Here is an 18,043-nt window from a genome sequence, read left to right as displayed (position 1 = left end):
AGGGACCTATTCCCCCCATACTCTCAGTTTGAGGCGATTAAACAAACTAAAAGCAAATTTAATTAAATTCGTCAAAGTGAACAACCTCCTCCTCTCTAGATTTGGCCTGAGCCGCCTGTGTGCAGGGTTGCAGCTACGGCTTCCAGTGTGCCCACACCTATCGTTTCACTGCTTGCCTGTTGCCACAGGGTTTTGGTTTGTATGGGGGTGGGGGTGGGGGTGGGGATGAGAAGTGACTTGCGCTGAACATTTTAATTAAAGTGAGGAGGATTCGCGCAACACGTCGACCTCACTCTCTGGTCTTAAAGCCCATCCTTTTCCGGAAGCAAAATTTGGTCAAGACGTCCGGGGACGAGTTTGGGTGCAGTGGATGACCAGAGACTTTCTGTGTGTCTTGTCCTGCTCTTGAGTGCTCCACAAAAGTGTGCTGATAGTTGCCTTTCTGCCCGATATGTCTAGTTTTGTGACGTTACGCACAGGCTGCCAAGTCCAGACTTCACATGCTAGGTTTGACAGAACCTCAGTGTACTGAGTGCCATGGACACGTCACGTACCCTCTACCTGGATTAGGCGGCCAGTCAGAGCCTTTTCCGGGGTGTGGCCGCTGCGCATGCTAAAGCTAGTAGCCACAGGTGAGGGTTGGGTACCGAGTGGGGGCCAAGAGTGAGTCAAGCTACCCTAAGTAGAGGGTACGACTGCCTGTCCACTTGAGGTGCTACCCCGCCTAGATACCCCATACACCCCATATTTATGTAAATATAGCCGCATCACTTTCGTGAAAAGATCGCTGCGAAAGATTGCCTAGTGCGAAGAGCAATGCGCTGGGCGAAAGTGTGAACAATCGGTTGTACGTGGTAACCACGTGGGACCCTGTTACTTTCCATCATTATCATAATTACCCAATGACTGAAAAAAAAAACACATATCAACTTAAATACTACGATGCTTCTACCAAAGGTCGTGCGGTTTGGGCGCTGGACTGTCGTTCAGATTTATCTATGGTCCTGGGTTCAACTCTACCCGCTCCCATCCCCCATCGTCCCGCGGGAGGTTTGGACTAGGAAGTAAATTATCTTCAACTCCGAAGGACATCCAAAGAAAAGTTTCCGCCGAAGAAGAGTGTAAGCGACGAAAAAAACAACCATCAATTATTTTTCTCATGTGCTTAGATCAGCGAAACGCCATTATGTCAGGGAAAGCAAAAGGAGAAAAAAAATCAAACAGATCTTGAGGATATTATGATAAACCTAACAGTAAACAGTGTTGTTTTAATGTCTTGAATATAGGCAACAAACACCGGTTGAAAAAAAAAAACAGTCATTTTTTTCTTTATATAGGCCTAAGAGATTTTGTAATTTATATGGCTGACTGATTAATGGATAATATACTATTGAGAAAGGTAAAAAACTGCTCGGCTCTGTCGTATTGCTGACACGAGCCCAAATGTCCTTTTGCGTACGTCTGTGTTACGTAACCCTTAATAACTACATAAAAATCAACTTCTATAACCCTCGATTTCAAATTAACACAGAAGCAACTATTTTATATTTAAATATAGCCTACCATTACTATCGTATAACATACATTATAACCATGATAGCATGCCTGTAGGTATATATTAAGGTTACTCTAGATCTAAATTGTAGGTTAGCTAAAATTAACCCACCACCGGCTTAAAGTGTAAAGTAAAAAAACGACAACGTCACCCGACAAAGAAAACGAATTTTTTTTTTCGATTATTTTCTCCAGAACAAGATAGACTAGTCCAAGAGTTGAGACCCTAGAATGATATGCCAAATAAATCATCTCTAGTCACTATAGACTATAAAAATATTTAAAGATGTCGAGAGAATCCACTCCAAATATTTTGCTGCTAGCAGCTATGGAAGATTGGAACGATCTTGAGAAGGAATATGTGCAACTTGAGGTAACATTTTTATTTTTATTTACAATTTACATTGATTTGATTGTTTTTACATTCTCACTCAGACTCAGACGTCTCACTAGTCTCAGACTCAGATGATTCTGTTCTATTACTCTATTTCTATATTTATATCTATAACTATACTATAGTCTATATTTATATGAGTGAGACTGTATATAAGTATATATCACTATAGATCTAGAGTCTAGACTAGTATTAGTAACTAGAGTCTAGTTAGTAGTTATACTATAGTAATACTATTAAGTCTATTTATTATAGTAATACTAGACTAGTATTAGTATTACTAAGTATTAGACACACGACTGTCGTCGGGGGTCGATTTTTTCCAAACCCTAACTGCCCTATGCATAAACACCCGTACAGCATATATATATATATATATATATATATATATATATATATTTATTTATTTATTTATTTATATTAATATATACATATATTAGAATGTTTTTAAAAAAAAGCAGTGTTTCTCAACCTTCGGCCTAAAAAAAGCACAAAAAAAAAAAGGCATGTTGAGGCCTTTCTCTAGACAGCTAGGAGGTCTGGGGGAGCACTGTAAGCTCCCCCAGTGGGGGTTGGGGCAAAGCCCCGACATCAAAATCGTTTTCTTGCATTCTTCACTGCATAAACGCATTCTCCTGACATCTACAGCTACATCCTATTCAATAAAGGATCTTTTAAATAATGTTTTACTTGAAAAATATTCTAATATGGATTTATAGGTCCTTACTACATTGCAAATACAACCGATTTGTTCCTTGAAAAAATAAGATACCCCACATATTTAGAATGAGGCTTTGCGGAATACACCCCCCCCCCCCCAAAATTATTTGAAAAAAACTAAAACAAAAAAACGGGGGTCCCAACTTTGTTAAGGCCTTTCTCTAGGCTGCTGGGGGAGTGCTGTAAGCTCCCCTAGTTGGGATCGCCAAAACCGTTTTCTAGTATTCTTCACTGCAGAAACGCATTCTCCTGACATCTACAGCTCATTATTCATCCTACTAAGATAGGACCTTTGAATTTATAAGGTTTTACTTCAAAAATATTCTAATATGATTTTACATGCTCTTACTACATTGCAAATACAACCGATTTGTTCTTGAAAAGATAAGATACTTCGCAGATTTAGATTAAAACTTTGAGGAACGCCGCCGAAAAAAACATTTATTCGAAAAAGAATATTTTTAAAAAAAAGCTCATTTGTAAGTTATACATTTTGTTCAATAGGCATGTTTGTAACTTTGTTTTGTTACAGAACTATAATTCAAAGATTTAAAAAATTACATTTCGGAAGTGGGAGGAGAAATTAAGTGAACTTTTTAGATTTTACTCAAATTTTTTTGCATTTTTAGGATTCAAGCATAAATTGTGAGTTATTGTCCCAAATTTTTTTTATACAACAAAAAAATATCAGTATGAGTAAAGGTTGAAAAAGATAACTAGGAAAATAATATGTGTCTTTCTTAAAATAACTAAATAAATTCGTATACCGTTACATAAACTCTGTCGCCATATTTGACTTTCTGTTTTAAAACGTCAACTTTTCTTCTGGAAAGGGGAGGGGGCGGTAGAGTAAAAACTATTAATCCTCACTGCTTTTTATAATTTCTGCTAATGATTGCATTTTGCCATTAAAGAATAGGGGTGGGGGCGACTCAATAAAAGAATTTAATTTATAGTGTCGTATATAAATTGTATTAGTGACATTTTTTTTTAAATTTTGTAATTTCTTACAAAAAGTAAAAAGTATTGGTTTGTCCGATGGGCGGAAGGCGATTGTATGTATTGCCCCTCCCACCTGGTACAACCCTTTTTCAATTTTAAATTTACTAATGATAAAATTTGAGATCAGAGTGTGTATGCGACATAATATACAAATGGGTTAAAACATCAATATATAGCTTATATTATATAGATATTCAACTAATTTTGTTCAAAAACTATGATTTCTCCATAAGAATATAGTTATTGTATTTTAAAAATTATTATTATTTTCAATTTTCTTTTTTATACCAATTTTTTTTTACACCAACTCAAGACACAGGTCAGCGTTATTTTTCCCACTCTCAATTGCTCCTTTCTGTTTATAACAGATGCCACAACCAAGCCATTAGACACAAGCTTTACCTATACTGTAGCCTACCTAGGTCTAGTGACCTAAAAAAATATAAAATAAACTGCATGACCCACTTGTCTAGCCTGCTCACTCTGTTCAGTGACTGTGACCTAATTTGGTACCTGATCAATCAATAATTGTCCCTCCCGCTAGTTTTTTTTTCTGAAACAGATGATACCATGCTTAGTGCATCAATCATTAGGTCACCAAGGAGAGACAGAATGAGTGAGAGGGAGAGCAGGGTTGTGCCTATCACTGTGTTTGTTTGTTTGTTAATTGTTTTTAGCATATTTTTTGCTTTAGTCTTAGTAGCCTATGGAGAGCACTTAAGATTGCCTTTTTCTTTTTAACATTTGTAGCGCATTAGTGATATGTGGCAAAATAGTAATAAAATAGTGTTTAAAAAATGTAGTGCCTCCTCACAAGTCTATTAGCTCAACAGTAAATGGTAATTAAAATAGTATTTGTTAATATCATTGATAGTAATAAACAGATGTTAGTAAGCACCCCCTATTTACACAAAAACTATGATGTGTGTGTTTTCAGGTCTCTTTTGAAGCATTTTTGATAGGTCATGTCTAGCTAATACTTAAATTGTCTATAAAAAATTCCTTAACCCTGGACCTACCCTCATCTGTCCTAGAAGAAAAAAAATGGCTTCTTCATACCAGTGCTCTTTGCACCCATGTAAAACCCTTGTTTTTCAGAGTAAACGAAACCAAATGTGTCTGAACTATAAAGAAATGTAGCATGAACAGAATCAATAGACTAGCTATAGCTGACAAAATGAAGGCTCATTATTCTCTTTTTTTCTTTTTTTTTGGTAGATTCTACATTAAAAGTCCCATTTCATAAACACACAAATTTTAAAGGTCATGGTACCAATCAATCAGAGAAAAATTGAGGGCCCTAACATAGGTAAAGTGATATTTTTCAACCTTGGGGGGGGGGGGGGGGGGTACGCAGATTTGTACACTTTTTGAAGACATTTCGGCGGGCCGTATTTTTGGCTGAGTTATCTCAATAGATCTCTGCTGCCTTTCTTTTTAAAGTAAATTTCTTAAATTTTACAGTATTAACTGAAGATGTATACACATTTCTTTTTCTCTTTAGGAGGAACATAAAAATTATTGTGATTTGCTAGCAAAACTGAGTGCAGCCCAGAAAAAATGTTTAGCCCAAATTGCTCATCACAGATACAGAATGAAATGTATTGGGGACAATATTACCAGGTGAAGGACAAATACAAACTTTTTCTTGAATTAAGTGTTAATGTTTTTTTTAAATAAACCTCATGACTTTTTTTTTTTTCTTAATTTCAGGGCAACTAAAAGTTCAGTGGGAGAAGATGAAAAAAAGCAAGCCAATGATCTGAAACATAAAATGGCAGAGCGCAAGCTTAACTTTCATGAAATGGAAGAAAATCTTCCACACAAAAATGGGTAAAGTTTAAAAAAAGAAACTTCACAAAATGTTATGAATTTAGGTGAATTAGCAGTCTTTGAAACTTGATTAGAGAGCTGTAACTGGTTCACTTTGCTAATTGGTTTATATACATTTCCTTTCATCTAGTTGAAGTTCATGTTTCTATAGGCTAAGTAAATGAAGTTTGGCAGCACAACATGGAAACCCCAACAAATGGTCACCTTCCCAATACAATTTGGCAGACTTAAAAAGACATAAAATCCCTATATCCACCCAGAGTCAATTAAGAGCACCTCAGTTCAGTATCTGTCTGCTCTATGTCCCATAAATGTTTGATATACAAATCAACCTAACCCCCAGAAAACAGTTTTAGAGTAAAAATAAAAGAATTTTGTTTTGTTGTTTATTTACTTTGCAGACATAGCTTTCTACATCATCTTATTCCTCTAATTTGTATGTGTTTGTGTTCGATTCTTTACAGGCTGTACTTGAGAATTATACTTGGACAAGTCAATGTCTCTCTTCTGACAAAAGAAGCCAAGTATGTTAATACCACACACTGTGTTACAAATTACAAACATCACATTCAAAGTATTTATAAACATTACATTGAAAATATTTACAAACATAACATTCAAAACAATTTAGTGTCTGTTGAAAAGCACAAAGACTGGGGTTTGATTTAACACCCTGCACAAATCACTAGATTTTAGAACAAATATGTCATCATTGAACTCAAATACTGTATGTGTTGGGTTTAACTTGAGCAACCTTCTATCTAATTTAGTCCTTCTCAAATCACAAAGCTTTGGTTTCTTAAGCTACCACTTATATTTACTGTGAAAGAAATCTAAATAGTTACAGTGATCTCTATAGCATGTTTAATACATATTGAATTTGTTTCTATGTATCACGTCACTTACTAGTATATCAATAGAATTTTAATAAAATGAAATGTAAATATCATATTAATAGAAACATTTACAGACAAAAAAACAACTAAGAAACATAGCAGTACATATCCTTACTTAGTTTAATTAGGAACTCTATTATTGTTCTTTGCTAAACTAGTGTCACAAAGCTCCAACTGAAATGATGTTCTTCAACAGGTTCATCTATAAAAAGGACTATGAAACTTTCAAGTTAACTGTCAGCTATATCATTTTAGCACTGTCCTTTGTGGCAGCTTTTGTTATTAGTTCAAGGTAGGCCCATGATTTAGTGGCAGGAATATTTCAAAGTTTGTTATAGGAAGAAACTGTTATGATATTTTTGTTATCAGAATTAATGTTTATTTTACATAAAAACTTCAAATCTAATTTTTGTTTAGACATAGCAGTGTCCAGTGCAAGTGTTCTAAGTGAGATTTTAAACCTAGCAGTGTCCAGTGCAAGTGTTCTAAGTGAGATTATAAACCTAGAAGTGTCCATTGCAAGTGTTCTAAGTGAGATTTTAAACCTAGCAGTGTCCAGTGTGAGTGTTCTAAGTGAGATTTTAAACCTAGCAGTGTCCAGTGCAAGTGTTCTAAGTGAGATTTTAAACCTAGCAGTGTCCATTGCAAGTGTTCTAAGTGAGATTTTAAACCTAGCAGTGTCCAGTGCAAGTGTTCTAAGTGAGATGTTAAACCTAGCAGTGTCCATTGCAAGTGTTCTAAGTGAGATTTTAAACCTAGCAGTGTCCAGTGTGAGTGTTCTAAGTGAGATTTTAAACCTAGCAGTGTACAGTGCAAGTGTTCTAAGTGAGATGTGTGACTGAATGATATAAACTACTTGGCTACTCTAACAAGGAGCTGGACTTGAGCTGTTTGATTCTGCTGTGCACCAAATATCTCCTACCCCCATACATTCACAAAGGAAATTGAACCAGTGTACACTGAGCTTTCTATGGCTTGAACCATGCACTATATCATAGTCATTTAACCAAAAAAATTACCCCTCTGTCTGTGACTAACATTAAAAAATTTGAGACCCTTAGTTCAGCAGACAATCATTGTAACCTTCAACTATCACTTCTCATGACCAGTTTAAAAGAAGAATATCTTTTGAGATTAAGGTTTGAAGCTAATGAAAAGGTAGGACATAAGCAAGTACAGAAGATCTATTACATACATAACTATAAACACTTTTGGTTTCAGAGTGAGTGATGCAGTAGTGAACTTCCTCCTGGTCTGGTACTACTGTACATTGACTATCAGAGAAAGTATACTCAGGGTCAATGGGTCAAGGTAATAGTTCATTCATGTTGCTTACAGCTGTGCATGGCCATTAATCATTTTACCTTTTTGATTAAGTTATTTTATAATTAAAGTGTGATTAAAAAATATACATATGTATCATCCTGTTTCTTACAGCTTAAAGAAAATTAACTGGCAATTCTATAATTATAAGAATAATTTACATTGTGTTCAAATACTGTAAGTTCTATGCACAATCAGACAAACTGAATGCAACTAATGTTAGTTACTTGAAAGTACTATACAGTTTGCTTTGTGTATGTTCAATGGGGAGTGTGATTCCTATCTCTTGAACTTGAAGTGAAAGAGTTCATAGAGTGAAGGTATCTTAGAAACATACTGTGATCATGTTACAGAGTCAAGTTACTTGGACTGATTTATTGCACTCAATACCTGCTGAGCATTTAAGACATGTAACTTTGAATGTAAAGACTTATAAAAGGAAACTTAAACTGCACAATTTATATAAACTTCAACATGGTATTCATCATGTTGGATTTTTTTTGCTAAAGAAGTATATTGGCTGTCAAAATTAGATTTTGTTTCTTTGTTAGAAAACTTATATAGTGTTTGAATGGTCTTGACTATTATATTTTTGAATAATGAATGAGAAAAGTAATATTTTAGCATGTAATTGATTTAAAGAAAAGATTTTCTCTACATACACACTGCATCTTTTAAATGCTGTGTTTAAGAATTCTTCTTTACAATGTTTTTTTTTTTTTCAGAATCAAAGGTTGGTGGGTGACTCATCATTTCATATCTACAGTCTGTGCTGCCATCAGTCTTATTTGGTAATTTGATTTCATTTGATTACATTAGCACAACAAATTATACAACAGCATACAAAAATATCCTTGCATCAGAAAGTTAGAATATATTTAATGATTAAATTGTTAGGTGAACGAAAGAGTTATTGAGTTTCTTTGTCTCTTCTTGGAAGACTCTAGTTTGGGGCAGTTATTTTCTCTCTTTCCCTCAACAGTGTTGAGATTTCACTGAGCCATTTTTCTTGTCTGTTGGTCGTCACACATCAACTTCTTCTTTCCTCAACGTGATACTTTCTTTTGTTCACAACTATAGTGAAGTCTTTTATGCATTCATAAATAGATGTAATAATTGTTATTGAACGGGATTTCATAGTTTTGTTGGGAACCAAAGTTTTGCTCTATTTAGCTACTTCTTAAAGGTTCTAAGCATTGAATACACAAACATTTGTAACAAAACTTTACTAAAATCTTCATGGTTGGAAATACAGTTTAAATTTGAATTTCATTGAATGCTAGTTTTTTTTTTAGAGAATTTATTTTGGTTGTTCATTGCTGAGTTCTTTTTTTTTTTTTTTTTTTTTGTTAAGTAGAAAACCTTTAGGTGTTGAATGAAAAATTATGTGTTGATTTAAGGTCCTCCTCATTAATACTGTTGTTTTCAAACTTTCTATTTCAGGCCTGATGGTTATACATATTCACAGTTCCGTTACCAGTACATCCTCTTTGTTATGTACATTAGTAAGTACACTTTTTTTTATCACCACATTTATTCCTCTGAAATTGTGACTTTAATAAAACTATTTTTGTAACCTAATCATTTAAACATCAACTCTTTCTGTATGCAACTATTCCAATAAATACATCTGATTAGCTGGATTTATTTTCAGCTTGTTGAAACTGGTAAGAGGTAGATAGAAAAAAACTTTCACAGTGTCTCTTTAGTATCAAATCAACAAAAAAGTAATAAAATACCTCTCTTATACTTTTATTTTTTTTTCCTTTTTTCTAAAAACTGGAAAGAATGAATATAAAATTGGAAGAAACATCTACTTGGCATAAAGCTTCCAAACAATACAAATATTTAATCCAAATAACAAATGAAATATACTTACTGCATTGAGAAATCTTTGAAATGTGTTAAAAAGTATCTGAAATTATAAAATCTTGAAAAGCCAGATCTAACTGATTTTATTATTGCATTTGTTCACATTCAAACATTTGATTTTTTATAACATCAATTCAAACCAAATGACCTGGTGCTTGTAGAATACAAAAACTAATCCTCTTAATTCTTGTAAGAGTTTTAAAGGCTTGACTCTTTGATTAAATGTGAAACAATATCAATGTTCTCTGTTACTCCACACTTACATGTAGAAATTATTATTAGATCTGCTGTGCATTGCTCAACACTTTCAATCATTTTTCCTACCTTTTCCTACCAAATAGAGCAATAAATGACAATTTCTTTGTTTAGGTTTTGTTTATGTGCTGCAGTATTACTACCAGAGTGGATGTTTGTATCGTCTGAGGTCACTGGGAGAAAGCCATGAAATGGACATTACTGTTGGTAAGGAATTTGTATTATGCTTTACAGAAGAATCTTAAAACAATTTTTTTTTTATTGAGTTTGTAAAAATTTTTTGGATTTATTGAAATAAATTAGTTTTTAGTGTTAAAGATCAAATTCCGAAGTCTTTCCTCTCCAGTGACTCAAATTCCATATTATTTTATTTGGGAAAAGGAAGGCGTGGAGTCTCTCCACTCTCTGATTCACCCAAACCATTGATTGATCATTGAGTAGTTAATGCATTCACAGTTCCATGAAATGTCTTAAAAAGTATCTGAAATGATAAAGTTTTGAAAAGCCAGATCTAACTGATCTTACTGTTGCATTTGTTGATACACCAAACATTTGATAAGTATGAAGCTTGTTATAAGTTCTGAAGAGAAACTGTGGAGAAAGTAATGTTAGGATACATTAACATTCTTCACAAACTTCTTTTACTTTTTCAGAAGGCTTTATGTCTTGGATGTGGAAAGGTCTGACTTTCCTTTTGCCAGTCCTATTTTTTGGTTATGTAAGTGACTGCTACATTTGTCTTGTTGTTTCTGCTACCAAGCTCTTAAACATTAATATACACAAAATGTTTAGTGTTACTCAAAAACTGTTTCTACATTCTTACTTTTTAGTGTTTATATTTTCATTTTATTTTTAGTTTTTCCAAGTGTACAATGCTTACAGCCTACTCATGTTGGCCAGCCACCCTAAGTGTACAGAATGGCAGGTATGTTCATTAGTTTGTTGTACCTGTAATGAGAGTTGGAATTGACCTGCATCCTCAGGGTCTGAATTATCCATGTTTCTGTTAAGTAGCATTCTACTTCAGGGTGTAAAGAACAGGTAAAGGTAATATTGCTGATATACAGCAATGTCACTGGAGTCAGAAAGTTTATCCCTCTGAGATTTAGTCATTGAAAAAGTTCAAGCATTACTTGATGGTGTACCTTCACAAGCTTGTTTCTTGCAACTGTAACTGTAGTACTGGTATGGAAAATGGGGGGGGGGTCTTTTTACAGCTATTATCAGTTCATTTCCTGTACCTAATGATTCAATACTTTATGTTTTAAAACATATTCATTTGAGATTGAATTGAGCATTTTATAACACATTTAGTTTAAGAGAAAAGTAACAAATGTAATGTAATTCTGTTCCAGGTGTTAGCTTTGAGTGCTATACATTTCATCTTATTTGTTGGAAATACCATGACCACCTGCACTGTCCTGTTCAACAAGATTAAATCCGATGGGTTCAGGATCCCCAAGCTGAGGAACAAGTACAAGTTCAGCATTGGCATTGGAAATTTCCTCAGCCAGGGTCACGGCCATGCTGAATAACTGAACACATTTCTATTCAAAGTGATTGGGGAATTAAGATGTTAAGAGGATATTGTGTAGCTCCTTTGTTGTTTCATCAATTTCACTGACACAAGTGTGTGACACACAAATGTGTAATTTTTAACCATTGCTCATGACAAGTATAGTGATGGCCACCTTCATGTTCATACTGTTTCATTGCATCTGTTTCATCACATCTGTATAATTGTTATAGCATTATATTTTCCTGTTATATATTTCATTAAAAAATGTAATGTATAATGCTTTTGTATAATAGTTCAGTGTTGGTAACACTTTAAGTTGTAACTAATGTGCACATGATATTTCAGTGTTGGTAACACTTTAAGTTGTAACTAATGTGCACATGATAGTTCAGTGTTGATAACACTTTAAGTTGTAACTAATGTGCACATGATAGTTCAGTGTTGGTAACACTTTAAGTTGTAACTAATGTGCACATGATAGTTCAGTGTTGGTAACACTTTAAGTTGTAACTAATGTGCACATGATAGTTCAGTGTTGATAACACTTTAAGTTGTAACTAATGTGCACATGATAGTTCAGTGTTGGTAACACTTTAAGTTGTAACTAATGTGCACATGATAGTTGAAGTATTGGCTAAATATTCAGGTTGTAAGGTTTGTCAACCATTATCTTCTTTCTGCAAAGCTTTCATTAGGTCTGGAGTTTAACTCTGGGCATTCTCTCTGTAATCATCACATCCAGGTCTCTTGTGATACTACCACACCGGTTGTGTAAATCATTCTGGCATGTGTTGTAATGGTGCAGGCCTCTGCAGAAGATTGTGAAATCTAATTTTTGTCCAATAACAGATGAACAGGTATGTCTTCTTTAAAACAAAAGACCAGATTGAAAATTGTTTAATTATTTGTTTTAACGGTTATATTAATTGATGGACCATTCATTTTTTTTTCATTTCTCCTTTTCTAGTTGTGCACATGAATTGGCATTTTTTTTAAGTTTTGATTTATTTTGTTCAAAATTTTGTTTGTATTTTTTTGAATGTGTTCACCTCTGATCTTTCTTCAATTATATATTCTTTTAATATATAAATATGAATATGCAAACTACTGAATAACTCAATTTAAAAAACAAAATTTGCAAGTTGAGCTAACATTTACTAAGACAATTGAGTTGATATTCAAACAGTGTCTTGATACATGAGCAGTTAGTTTCATATATCATCATAGGTCAATAATTGACTAGCAACATTATAATATAGCAAACCAATTTTTTTTTTGTGCTAATTATTTCTGTACCTATGTATCTCAAACAACATGTCAAAAACATCAGATGGCACTCAAGTATGCTTACAAAACTCAAAACTTTTTGTAATACACCCAGATATCACTTAAGGACAAACATCTGTCTTGCTTGTAATTGTTATAATAGCCCAAGGAAAAGGTTAAAGCTTTGAACTTTTTTTATTAGAGTATTTCAATTAGACTTGTATCAGATACAAAATGTCTGCCACATTTTATTATTGTTTAAAAAAAAAAAGTGAAACAGAAATAATTTTAAAAGCATTTTTGAATCAACTCAATGTATTGGATTTACATTTTCTCAACTACAAATTCATTTTGTCAACTGCTGCACTGATTAATCAACTGTTACTACTAAATAATAGAAACCTTCTTAGGTAGTTATTAAATATTTCATTCTTACTTATTTTACTCAAGCGCTTGTTGAAGAGAAATGTACATATTCCTTATTAGTACTTTTATGATAATCTGATCTAGGTATGATAGTCTGTCTAGAGAGTGTCTAGAAAGATAATTAGTGGAACGCCAAATAAATATTGCATCAATTTTGTTTTTTTATTTTTAAATTGTGTTAATGACTAGATAAGAGCAATAGCTTTAAAAAATTGTTTTTTTTTTTTCTTTTCTCTTAAATTGTATGGAACCTCAATGCCATACTGGTCCAATGGGTAGACAGATTTAATTTATGGATATAATGTTTTGACATGTGATATGTTCAGAGTAATTTGCTGAATGTTGGTACTTATTTTTGTTGCCATTTCTCTTTAATGAAAACCACATTGAATGAATGCCAAGTTCTATAATTAGGGATTTCATCTCATTATACTTTACAGTCGCAGTCATTGACTTTCTCAAAATGTTTTCATTAAATACAATTTGATCAAACGATCAATGGGAATTGTTTCTTATTGTTGTTGTCTCTGTTTTCACACACATCCATGTTTGAGGTTCAAATAGGAACTCTGATTTTATCTTATTAAAACCTTTTTTTTTTGGTTCAAAAGTAAACATTCAAATGTATTTTATATGAAGTGGTATTATTTATGTTTGTAAGACTGCATTGGAGAAATCAGGTAAATCTTGTCCATTTTATTACATTCATCTCCATATTAGATGCTTTTTGACACTTTTTTTGTCATTCTTTTTTATTTCTTCCCAATTTATCAAAAGTCTGCTAAATTAAACAAGCAAAAAAAAACTATATATATATATTTGCTTGTCCTATTTTTTCTTTATTTACTTTAGATGTAACTAGAAGTTCAGTTCACTTATTTTCTCCAAACTATTGACCAACATGACACAATGATTAGGAGCCAGAATTGTATAGTAATATTTTAATTTTTCTGTTTTTATGTGATGTAAAAAAAACATTGGTGTGTTTGTTAGCTCTGTTTTAAGATGACATTTTAATATTGCTTGCTATTTGTAGGCAAGGAATTTGTTGAAATAGCTGTACTGACCAATGGGAAGAAAATCTTATTTTTTTGAATATTCTAAGATCTCAGTTTCTCTGGAAATGAAGCAGGAGAACAAATTTTAAGCTTCAAAAAATGTTTTTCTAGACCAATTTTGAAAAAGAAATTTCTTTTGAATGGTTGTACCATTTACATTTCTTTTTGAGAAAAACTAAGAAAAAAATATTCATGCAAAAAAATGTATTCCTAATTAAAGTACAAACTGAAGTTAACAAATTCATAATTTTAACAAATCTGTTTCACATTCACCTCATACTCTGTGTGTGTGTTTTTCAACTTTGCCCTAAAGTCTGGTCATCTGTTTCGTTAGTTTTCCTAATAAGTTACTTGATCTTTTATCTTGATATCTTGTGTTATAATTGTTCCTTTAGGAATGAAGATTTGTTTATGTTCTAGCCAAAATCTGCTGGTTGGCAAGAATGGATTTCAGGACTATCATTTTGACAGTTAAAAGGACATACTGAGAGGCAGCCATCTATAGCAACAATCTATCAAAAAAAAAACCTTAGTCAAATAGTTGGGGTTTTTTTTATTGATTTTTACAAACTCACTCTGTCTGTCTGGTAAAATTTTTAACCAATTTGTTAATTGGTTATTGGGTATTAATTATTGGTAATAAATTATTTTGTTTGGTATCTCAAACAAGGGAAAGAAATTGTAATTGACTGAAGTGGTGGTATAAGCTGAATTAGTCCCCTTTATAGGTTGTCATCTGAGTCTTAGTGAACACAAACCTGAAAAATAGGACGAGACTATAGAAACAATAGATAACTATACAATCTTCTTTGTTCATAGGCTCTCCTCTAGCAGAGTGGGTACCATATTGGCTTGATAAGGCTTGAGCCATGAGTTTGAATTAGAATAATTTGTATAAATGCTTTTGTATTATTGTTGGTCTAAATCTATTACAAATTTAATTACTTAACTGATCCAAACTTATTGATACAAGTGCGCTAAATATACGCTTTTTTTTTTTAAACTATTTTTTAAATAACAAGGGTGTCATGTAACAAGCACAAAGACCAACTACTTTCACTTTTCCCCAATTAATACCAGGTACCCATTAGAGTTGGGTGCACTCAGAGGGAGCCCTGAAAATCCCGAAATTCAAAATCCCAGTCTTCACTAGCATTCGTACCCGAGACCACTCAGTTCGGCAAACTAAGCACTTTACCTCTCGACCACTGCGCCACCCATACATTATGAAAGAAATTGGGTATGCTTGTATTTTCATCAAAGAGATGAAATTTGAAACCAATGTTTTGTTGTTACATTTCATTCAAGAGTTCAACAAAAGTTGTATCTGTTTGCCTCCACATCCAGTTGGGAAGCAGCAACCCAGTCAGATGAATAATACTGCATTGTTTATACTTGGCATAGTCATTACAATGGTTCTGATCGCGGGCATAGTCATTGCGATGGTTCTGATCTCGGGCATAGTCATTGCAATGATTCTGATCTCGGGCATAGTCATTGCAATGGTTCTGATATTGTTCTCACAACTGTATGTAGTCAATTCTCTTGGACTTGTCCTATTGTACATGAAAGTTTTCTTTAGGATTTGTTTTGTATACATTTTCAATGTAACATTTTTATAAAGATAAGGACCACATGCGTCATTGCCTCATTAGTGATGTCTATTTAAAAAAAAACAAAAAACTGTAGCCTTGTCAAGTCAACACACACTTGTCAGTGACACAGTCATATGAAATGTGTTTGTTACATGCCACTGATATCATGTATTCTTTTTTTTAGTATAGAAAATCATGAGAGATTTTTATTTCTAGTGTGACTAATGCTATAGTAAAATGAAACTTTTGCTAATTTGTTTACTGGCTAATAATTTATTCGAGCTTTTCTTTCAGGAAATAAAGTTTCACATGTTTGTACTGACAGTTTTGTTGTGGACCTTTCAGTATTGATCCTTCTGAAGACATTCATTTAATACCACTTGTTAGAGTTCTAATCGCTAAATGATTTTACTAGAATACAACTGCACATTAGGATAATTGAAATAAAATAACATTGTAAGATTTTAAATCCAAGTGACTCAATGCAGGGAGAGCTAAAATACACGTGACTCAATGCAGCGATAGCTAAAATATAAGTGACTCAATGCAGGGATAGCTAAATACAAGTGACTCAATGCAAGGAGAGCTAAAATACAAGTAACTCAATGCAGGGACAGCTAAAATACAAGTGACTCAATGCAGGGAGAGCTAAAATACAAGTAAATCAATGCAGAGAGAGGTAAAATAAAAGTGACTCGATGCAGGGAGAGCAAAAATACAAGTGACTCAATGCAGGGAGAGCTAAAATACAAGTGACTCATTGCAGGGAGAGCTAAAATACAAGTAAATCGATGCAGGGAGAGCTAAAATACACCTGACTCAGTGCAGGGAGAGCTAAAATAAAAGTGACTCAATGCAGGGAGAGCTAAAATACACGTGACTCAATGCAGCGATAGCTAAAATACAAGTGACTCAATGCAGAGAGAGTTAAAATACAAGTGACTCAATGCAGGGAGAGCTAAAATACAAGTAACTTAATGCAGGGAGAGCTAAAATACAAGTGACTCAACATGAGTCAAACTGACATGCAAGTAACACTGGAGATACTTAAACATTTGGATAAAACAAGCAACTCAAAATGAGGAGGACGTGGTACAAATATGCCTGAAAACAACAGAGCAGTATCAACGTGACTTCTTTGAAACTCCTATAAACAACAGAGCAGTATCAACGTGACTTCTTTGAAACTCCTATAAACAACAGAGCAGTATCAACGTGACTTCTTTGAAACTCCTATAAACAACAGAGCAGTATCAACGTGACTTCTTTGAAACTCCTATAAACAACAGGGCAGTATCAACGTGACTTCTTTGAAACCCTATAAACAACAGAGCAGTATCAACGTGACTTCTTTGAAACTCCTAGCTATAAACAACAGAGCAGTATCAACGTGACTTCTTTGAAACTCCTAGCTATAAACAACAGAGCAGTATCAACGTGACTTCTTTGAAACTCCTATAAACAACAGAGCAGTATCAACGTGACTTCTTTGAAACTCCTATAAACAACAGAGCAGTATCAACGTGACTTCTTTGAAACTCCTATAAACAACAGAGCAGTATCAACGTGACTTCTTTGAAACTCCTATAAACAACAGAGCAGTATCAACGTGACTTCTTTGAAACTCCTATAAACAACAGAGCAGTATCAACGTGACTTCTTTGAAACTCCTATAAACAACAGGGCAGTATCAACGTGACTTCTTTGAAACTCCTATAAACAACAGAGCAGTATCAACGTGACTTCTTTGAAACTCCTATAAACAACAGAGCAGTATCAACGTGACTTCTTTGAAACTCCTATAAACAACAGAGCAGTATCAACGTGACTTCTTTGAAACTCCTATAAACAACAGGGCAGTATCAACGTGACTTCTTTGAAACTCCTATAAACAACAGAGCAGTATCAACGTGACTTCTTTGAAACTCCTATAAACAACAGAGCAGTATCAACGTGACTTCTTTGAAACCCTATAAACAACAGAGCAGTATCAACGTGACTTCTTTGAAACTCCTAGCTATAAACAACAGAGCAGTATCAACGTGACTTCTTTGAAACTCCTATAAACAACAGGGCAGTATCAACGTGACTTCTTTGAAACCCTATAAACAACAGAGCAGTATCAACGTGACTTCTTTGAAACTCCTAGCTATAAACAACAGAGCAGTATCAACGTGACTTCTTTGAAACTCTTATAAACGCCAGTATTGACAATTAAAAACACTAGTATAGAAAACGTTTACACTTGCCTAGCAATGGGGTTAACAAAAAAAAACGAACACAAGTTCTCGTAGTTTCAATCTTTGTCATTTATTGAGCAGTTAGAAATA

The 18,043-nt window shown here is 33.6% G+C and overlaps 1 protein-coding gene across 1 annotated transcript; it reads left to right on the top strand.

Annotated features, from left to right (window-relative positions):
• The first annotated feature begins 1,381 nt into the window (after positions 1-1,381).
• Positions 1,382-16,037, top strand: LOC106061762 (ion channel TACAN-like). The gene is made up of 13 exons (XM_013219961.2): positions 1,382-1,399; positions 1,750-1,927; positions 5,175-5,293; positions 5,384-5,503; positions 5,968-6,027; positions 6,596-6,691; positions 7,621-7,710; positions 8,448-8,513; positions 9,166-9,227; positions 9,964-10,056; positions 10,503-10,567; positions 10,706-10,774; positions 11,205-16,037. The coding sequence occupies exons 2-13, from the start codon at positions 1,841-1,843 to the stop codon at positions 11,382-11,384; spliced, it is 1,107 nt and encodes a 368-aa protein (XP_013075415.2). The 5' UTR covers positions 1,382-1,399; positions 1,750-1,840; the 3' UTR covers positions 11,385-16,037.
• The last annotated feature ends 2,006 nt before the right edge of the window (positions 16,038-18,043 follow it).

Source organism: Biomphalaria glabrata, chromosome 12 (genome assembly GCF_947242115.1).
Source record: "Biomphalaria glabrata chromosome 12, xgBioGlab47.1, whole genome shotgun sequence".
Lineage (NCBI taxonomy): Eukaryota > Metazoa > Mollusca > Gastropoda > Planorbidae > Biomphalaria > Biomphalaria glabrata.
This window is presented reverse-complemented; position numbering and strand designations above follow the sequence as displayed.